The sequence below is a fragment of the Triturus cristatus genome, chromosome 12 (assembly GCF_964204655.1).
Source record: "Triturus cristatus chromosome 12, aTriCri1.1, whole genome shotgun sequence".
NCBI classification, from domain to species: Eukaryota; Metazoa; Chordata; class Amphibia; order Caudata; family Salamandridae; genus Triturus; species Triturus cristatus.
In genome coordinates, this window is record NC_140595.1 from 117,789,337 (window position 1) to 117,797,982 (window position 8,646).

An 8,646-nucleotide genomic window follows, 5' to 3' on the forward strand; every position below is an offset into this window, starting at 1 on the left:
GAAAAGCACCAGTGCCTGAATAACAGAACTAAAGCAGTTTGCAGTAATTAAGGGCTGAATTGTGTTTTCCTATCAATATGTTGACAAAAGACAATTTAGGATCCAGCAAAAAAAAAAAAACTAGGATTTTATGGATACAACCAAAATGGAAACAAGTATATTATTGGATAAGAGAGTAAGAAAAACTTGAACATAGTAAAGAAAATTTCCTGTGGGAGACTAGTAGAAAGACGAAGTTTGTCATGTTATATTTAGAGAAACATCTTTGATCCATGCCTCGGTGAAGATAGCGCAAGTGGCAGCATCTCAAAGACATGTCTAGAATTTGTGTGCGTCCAGAGGTAAAGAATGAAACCATTCGAAAACCCGCATTCCAATGCAGTTTGAAGCACTGTAAAAGAGAGCTCTATGGTCCACTGTATCAAACACACTTAGAGATGTACCACAGGCAACCAGGTGTGTCCCTGCCCAAGGCTTATCATCCATCCTCCGAAGAGTGGACATTCTGGTACCATAAACGGGTCGTAAATCAAACTGGCAGACATGTAGAGGTTTTATTTTGTTCAGTGTAAATCAGTAACTATCTGAATATAATTCATAAAATATTTTAGCATAGAAGTGCCTGTTAGTACTGGGATCAAAGTTGACACTTAGGATTATCTAAATTAGTTTTCTTCTATCAAATCAAGTCAAAACAGCTTTATTCGGTGACAATGAAACAAACACCATTAAAGCATACTAATACACATATTTATATTTCTTACAGTTTATCATAGGCAATAATTAATACTAAAAATGATATTTACAAATTTGGGCTTCATGTGGAGGATAACATGATAAAGTAGTAAGTACATTATTTTCTGAGGTTTTAAAAAATACAGGCTACCTCTATTCATACGATAAAGTGCAAGTTAAGAAAGTGCAGGAAGGTACAATTTAAAAGAAATAATATTATGTATCTTCTTTTTTATACAGCAATACTTCCAAAAAGGCGTAGTCTTTTCTTTTTCTAATCGATTGTTGTATGAAGCGAATAACTGAGCCGATGATTTTCATAGTGTCCAGACTACATATAAAGTTAAACGCATCCTTAAAGATAAAAAGCATATTTTTTAAAAAGAGGGGTTTTAAAAAGGTTTTCCGGATACCCTTATAAAAAGGACAAAAAAAAGTCAAATGCAAGGTGGACTGTAAGGTTTTACCATCACACGGTCAGGGTGGCAATATTCGTTGCCATTTCTCTGTACTTGGAAATGCAATTAGATAATGTAAGGTACCCATCCTTAACCTGGTTAGGTAAAACCTGTGCTGAATATTCCGAACCAAAATTAGGTATAACTGGGTACCCCTCATGTATGGACGTTCACAATAAGCTACCACAGTCTGTTTTATGTTAGCCACCCTTTCCCTTTCGTAGTCTGCAGTGGTTATATATCTTAATTTCAGTTTGCTTTTACTATATTCCTGTATACATAGGGAGTTATCTGTATTTACTTTGCATTTCATCAAGAGATTAAACATGTGCCCTAGCCATGGTATTTTCATACTATGTTCTAGAGCTAGGCAGTCAATAATTAAATCCTTAAAAAATTGTGTTTCTACCTTCGTCCATATGCCATGTCAGAGGGTAAGACTAGCCATATTAATAGCATCATTTATATATGGGACGGACAGTTCTTTATGAGCAATGATGTTTGCAGTTGCACTGGGAACAGCCAATAATCTTTTTAAAAACTTGTTTTCATCTGTTTGTAAGATTGTCGCATTTGTTCTCCCCCATATTGCGGCTCCATAATTAACTGCTGGGACACACTTACTCCTATTTATGGTTAAAATTTCTCGTATCGGGTTGTTCCCTAATTTAGCCGCAAATCTAAATATATCCTCAGTCGTTTTAAAAAATTTCCTTTTGCATAATTCAATGTGCGATTTCCATGTACCGTTATTACAAAATAACATCCCCAAGTATGAAAATGATGGGACTATATTTATAAAAACCCCTCCCACATGATGTTGTCTACACTTTTGTCTCTTTCCCCCGCACAACATTACAAATATTTTCTTTAGATTCAGCTACAAGTCTATGTCATTTCTGTATTGGGCAAAATTTTCCATTAGACATTGCAGGCCATTTGCAGTTCTAGACGTTAGGACAGCGTCGTCTGCGTATAATAAAACGGGGGTGGGGCGTGTTCCAACTTTCGGGGCGTCTACAACCAATTTTTGTAAAAATGAGTCCACGTTATTTATATACAATGAAAATAAAAGGGGAGCTAATACGCATTCCTGTCTGATATCACGCTTTACCACAAAGTCAGGTGTACATTCCCCTGATTTTCCATAGCGTACCCTTGAGGTTAAATATGCATACATTTGTGATAAAAATAAGATTATTTCTGTGGGAGCACCAAGCCCTTTTAAAATTTGCCATAATTTTTGATGATTGACTAAGTCAAAGGCACTGGTGATGTCTACAAAACATAAATGAAGTATCCCCTCCTTAGCTATTGTGTACTTCCCAATTAACAACTCTAGGTTTAAACATCGCTCTACCGTCCCAATACCCCTTCTAAAACCATACTGCGCCTCTGTTAGTATATTTATTTCACTGGCCCAAGCTTCAAGCCTCTCCAGCATGATTCGGCCCATAATCTTGGAAGAGGAATCAAGAAGGGATATTGTGCGGTAGCAATTTGCCTTTTCCCTGTTCCCATTTTAAAAATGGATACAATAATACTTTCAACCCATGTGGCTCGTAATACTCCTCCGAAAGCAGCATTAAAAACTTTCATTAATATTGGTATCCAGAATTCCAAATCATACTTAAAAACATCTATCGGCACCCCACCTGAACCTGCTACTTTCCAATTTGCACATTTTTGGAGTGCTAATTTTATTTCCTCTGATGTGATTGGTGATGTTTTCACTTGGTTTACCTTTATAATTTTTTCTTTTTTCAAATCAATCATATCTGTTCCTTCTGGGTTCAAAATACTCTTAAAATGTTGCACCCAGTCTTCTGGTGGTACTACAGTATCGATCCTCACCACATTATTATCTTTAAAATATGGATGATTTATTATCTTCCAGAAGAGGACTGAATCTTTCAGCTCTACTGACTGGTTTAATTTCTCCCAGGCCTCCTCACGGTTCTCCCTTTTTCTTGTTTCCAATGTCTTTTTATACTCTTTCCTTACAGCATTGATTTTTTGTGGGTCTCTAGGTTTTTGTTTTAAGCACAAGTTTCAGCTCCCCATTTAGTCTTGTACATTCATGGTTAAACCATCTTGGAGTTAGACCACACACTTTTTTCCTTCTTTTAGATTTTAGGTCACCTGCAATTTCTTTGGTGATACTGGCGAAAGCAGCTATAACAGCTGTTTGCATAGAGGAACCATCCAGACAGATTTCTAATTCTTTTTGTGTTTTCCCTTTGAGGGTTTCCATGAATGAAGATGGATTAACACCTGTCCATTTTATTGAGACGCCATTATTTCCTTGGGTGTCGATATCAACATCTGCATTCTTACCCCTTTGTTTTGTTAACAAGTTTACCTTTAATTTCACGCTTAGGGAATGATGGTCACTAACCATACTAATATTTATCGAAACCTTCTCAACCAAATCGTTACCAATTGAATATATTATGATATGGTCTATGTTTGAAGATGACCTTGTTCCCACAAAGGTACACATTTTTTCTTCACCATCTGGTATGATCGGTTCCAAAATTATTAGATCATATTTATGCATTGCATTTTTGATGGCCTCTCCATATCTATCATGGTGGAAATGTGGGATCTTGTCACCAACATCGTCACAATACCCACAAGGCTCACCAGCTTCAAGATCACATTTAACACAATTAAAATCCCCTGTCCAAATTAAAACTTAAGTCCCTACAATTCCCTTCACAAATTGGTCCAAATCCTCTTCTAATAGGTTAATTACAGTGCTCCTTGTGTTATCAAAAATATTGTTATAGAAGTTTGCTAAGATAAAAGTCTGATTTTCATTGGAATAAAGATGTAAAAACTGGTAATATTGTGATTCAATTAAGGTTTTCCTAACGGTCAGAGGGGAGGCAACTGGAATTAGGGTAGCCAGACCTCCCTTCGCCCTTCCCTTTCTTGATGGTATTGCATTAGTGCAAATACTTTGGTACCCATTTACATAAAAAGGTTCCGGGCACCAAGTTTCTTATAGTAGTACAAACCCAGAACCCTCCAACATTTGTTGCCAGTTAACATCATAGATTTTATTTTTAATACCAGCTATGTTCCATGTCATAATTTTTTAACTTTTGCTCAGGGATATTCCAGAATCAGCTATCAGCAAGTTATCAGGGCTATTACTATAATCATGCTGAAGTACATCCTCTATCTCTACATGGCGAGGTTCTGTTAGGTTAACCTTATCTGCATTTGTTTTAGGATTACCATTTTCCATGTTTGTACTTGTGGTACAATGAAGGACAATGTACTCCATATTAGAGGGGATGCATAAGTTCATCTCCTTCACTTCGGCCTCCCCTAGCGACAGCTGAGGCGAAAAAACGGTCAAACAATCGTGATGTCGCCGTGTGTCTAACTGATATTTATCACACTGTTTTAAGTCATTTCCCAATGTGTCCCTAAGATTGACTTTAAATGCCGCATTTTGGGACTCCTTTAGTCTATTTATTGACTGTAGACTATCACCTGCAGTAGACACCGAAAAGGGTTGGGAACTTCTACTCTCTATTTGATTTGATGATACTACCTGTGCACTATCCCCAGTGGACATAGCTATTGAGGATTGACTCACGCTGCTCTCAATATGATGCAGTTGTGCTGGCTGTAGTCAATCGCAGGCTTCTATATCAGAAAGAGGGGCAAATCTATTTTCACAGCTTAGATTATATGCCATGGGTGGACCTCTTGGGGCTACCCAGGTCTGTTTCTCCAGCATCGGACGTTGATAGTTTTCTTCTAATGAGATTAGATTCGACCAACCATTGTGTATATATCTTTTTACCATAATGAAAAAATGTACAACAAAAACAGTAAGTACATGGCATAGTACCAGAGTATGAGATTAGACCAAATTTATGATGCAGAAACAAACTTTAAGCAGGAAACCAAAGTGAAGAGACTGAGAATTTTCAAATAACAAGCTGAAGTCAAATATCAAAATTAGCTAGAATTTAAGCGGCCCCAGGAACGGGAAATGGAATGGGTGAGTCACAGCTAGAACTCTCTGCAATCATTCAGCAAAAGAAAACAAATTGGACTGCTACGTGACTAACTCCTTGAAACAGGGTTGCAGATCAGCTGTAGCTTTGGAAACAAGAGAGGCATTATCAGAAGTCCTCCCTTAAAACAGAGCTGCAGCTCAGCTGGAGCCTTGAAAACAACAGAGGCATAATTGGAAGTCTTACCCTCACAAGATACAGAGGGACTGTTTTAGAGTTTGGTGGATGAGAATACTCATCACAAACATGGCAGATGTCCCAACTGACATATTACAAGTTTATGTAACTTGTAATAGGGTGTATAGGATATCCACCACGTTTTGACAGGGTATCTGTGCCTGAATGTGGCCTAGAAGGGCTAGATCCATGCATATCTTTCAGAATATCCACAAAACAAAACAAATCATATAGGTAAACTACATGGGATTCTTTTAGATAGTTCCTAGCACTATAGTTCATGTCACTTGTAATAGGGTGAATAGGGTATCCACCAATTTTTGATAAGGTATCCTTGCCTACTTGTAGCCTAGAAGAGCCAGACCCATGCATATCTTTCAGAATAGCCACAAAACATAAATTTACATACGCTAAACTACATGAGATTCTTTTAGCTAGTTTAAGTTCTGATAATTCAACATGGATCTTGCCTTCCTGCACTTTCTGCTTTCTAGCAACAATGAGAAAAAATCTCCCTTGTGCTTCTAAACAGAGAAATTAAGTATTTGGTTCCAAATGCCCCATAACGTGATAGATTCTCGCAGATCAACTTGCATGTTGAAACCTTTATTTGGGGAAATGAATGAATATCTCAATTTCAGTCTGGTGCAATAGCTGGCAGTTAACCCAGTATCCTTTGAGTATGTATGGGCTGATTTGCCTGTGTCTTTGTAGCTATAAAACCGAAACATGTATAGCAAAAAATGGAGCATTATGGTAATTTGAAGAGCAGGCCATCTGAATCCTTTAAACCTTCATTTGAAGGTTTGAACTCACGCTGTAGCTCCTTCCAGCACTCTTAGACTGCACCTGTATTCTATGCTCAGAAGCCGTTTTGTCCCTACTGGTGACAACTGATTAAGTGGCCCATCTGGCTCTACATGTTAGAATTTGTTCCATTAAAGTGGAGCGTGGGAGAAAAGTCTGAAGCGGCACATGAGCCTTAGTTTATGACAGAGAAAGGCTTACATTCTAGAAAATGGGCACAAATGTAATAGATTGTGCTCTGCATTCTCTGTCAGTCTCCCGATTTTTGAAGTAATTACTTTTTGGGGAGGAGTAAGGGCTAGTCACGTGCCAAGCACTGCTCCGATATATCGATAAACAAAGCAGTTACTCCAGTATTGGGAATTCCATTGATTCACATGCTTGAACCATTTCCAGTCGTCGAGATGGGAGACTCCCATCTCGATTAGGGGTAATGATTCAAGCATGTGAATCTATGAAAGAATCCAATACTAGAGAACTACAGTTAGAGGTAAGTAACTTATTTCCTTACTGTTTCTAGGTTTTGAAGTTTTACAATTCCCAGAGACTAGAGTCAACATTAGAATTGTTAATTTTAAGTGGCTGAAGTAAACAATTGCCAATTTAATAAACTTGACCATAAATTACTATAAAATGTTTTCATTAAACCTACTGAATCAATGAATAGGCTAACATTTCTTTAATTTGTGGTGCTTCTGCCCTTCTGGTCTCTCCCCTTCCTCTTCCCAACACCCTTGACTTGTGGTTTTACTCATCCCTCAGTCCTTTACCCTACTATTCACTTTCTCTGCCTTTTGTTACACATTTAATGTTTCACAATTTCCTATCACCTGCTCTTTCTGTTTATATACAGGAGTATTCAAAGACTGGCCAGGTGCTGGAGGGACGTGATTCTAACAGCCAGGATATTGAATTCTCTGAATACTGGAAGATAATCGGAAGGTTTGCTCTTAATCTAAAGGAACAATAAAAGAAAATCGTTGATGGATCCAGGCTACAGCACAAGATCTGGAGTAAGGCAGTCAAGCTAGTGGAAAAGATGCTGACGGAGCTTTTGTAGAGAAGGGACATAGAGGAGGAAAGAGAGATAGACTAGTCCACCGTGGAACTATGAGGTTTCAAAGATGAGCTCTTCCTTGGGGCAGGAGTATAATCTGTGAATTTCCCCCACTTTGTGACCCCTCTAAAAGTTCTCGCTTTTAAGAAAATCTTTATATTCCACTACATTAAAGTATGGTTCTCAGGAAGGAACATCAAAATAATAATATGGAGGATTTGTTTTTTCCGAGTATGGCAACCTTCAATAAAGTGGTTTCTTAAATTGTATATGCGTTTTTCATTTGTTCCATATTTTTCTTTTAGACCCACCATCCTTGCTTATCATTGTCAGAACAATAAGTTACTGGCCCAATGTTTCTAGAAGGTGAACAATGTATGCTTGGGAAGGCATTCTGGGACCCTGAGATCTTCCCAGCATAAATCCTAGACAATTCTAAGAGCCTTGTTCTGAAAGGCTTGGTATAAACGGGGACAAAACCACACTGGGCAAGTTCTTTTACCACATGGTTGTGGGATTTGCCCAGATAGTGTTTGTGTCTGATTCAGATTGAGCGGGGGATGCCTTGTCTCTGGACTGTAAAGTTGCAGAGCATTCCGCTTTGTACACTGTTTTGGTGGCGCCTAAGCCACCAGGAAATTACTGGAGGGATTTGTGTGGCTAAAACCCTTGGTCGGAGCTCCATTTACACCTGATTACAATACACAAATATCATTTGCCCCCGAATGCAAATTTATCGTGATATTCGGATGGAGATAATTGAATGTACAGTCCAAAGAACATTGGACAGTAGAGAGACCCCTTGAAGACCAACAAGTGGCTATGGGCCAATAATGGCTAGTACAGTTTAGGCCTGGGTGGAGTTCACGGAGTGAAACTCTGTGAAGTGACAAAAAAACTCCGCCAAGCTACGTCGAGTTCTGCGAGCGGCGGAGTGCGCTACCATTCGCCATTCACACTGATTTTTAGTGCCGGGTGTTTGTCACACGCTGTAAAATCAGTGGGAACTGCATCATGCACAGTGCAAGAGGGTGTTGCTTCTGGCTGCCACTCGAGTAGAAGTTCTATTCGAGCGGCAGCTTCCTGAACGTGAACAGAAGGTTCCTCAACGTGAGCAGTAGCGAGCATGCGCGACTGCCCAGGTTGAGAAATCTTGCTGGGAATCAGTCTAGCGTTGGATTCTCCTCACTCGCCAACTTACCGTTGGTGAGCGAGGAAAACACTTTGCTACGCGGAGTGGAGTTTATTGGAACTCCGCGGAGCGCAAAAATAGCCGAGTTCACCGTTCAGGCCTACTTCTGTTCCAATGTTCGTCTTTCTGTTTCTCTCTTTTAACTTAGGACATTCTAGCCCCACCACCTGTGGGAGTTAT

At 38.9% G+C, this 8,646-nt stretch overlaps 1 protein-coding gene across 4 annotated transcripts in view; it reads left to right on the forward strand.

Moving 5' to 3' along the window:
* Positions 1-7,543, forward strand: part of LOC146772810 (uncharacterized) — a 128,084-nt gene extending 120,541 nt beyond the window's left edge. For all 4 annotated transcript variants that reach the window (XM_085638514.1, XM_085638516.1, XM_085638515.1 and 1 more), the window contains exon 5: positions 7,071-7,543. In XM_085638514.1, coding sequence (XP_085494640.1) covers positions 7,071-7,187 — 117 coding nt within the window. In that variant the 3' untranslated portion in view covers positions 7,188-7,543. The remainder of the gene's footprint in view (positions 1-7,070) is intronic.
* Positions 7,544-8,646: the final 1,103 nt, after the last annotated feature.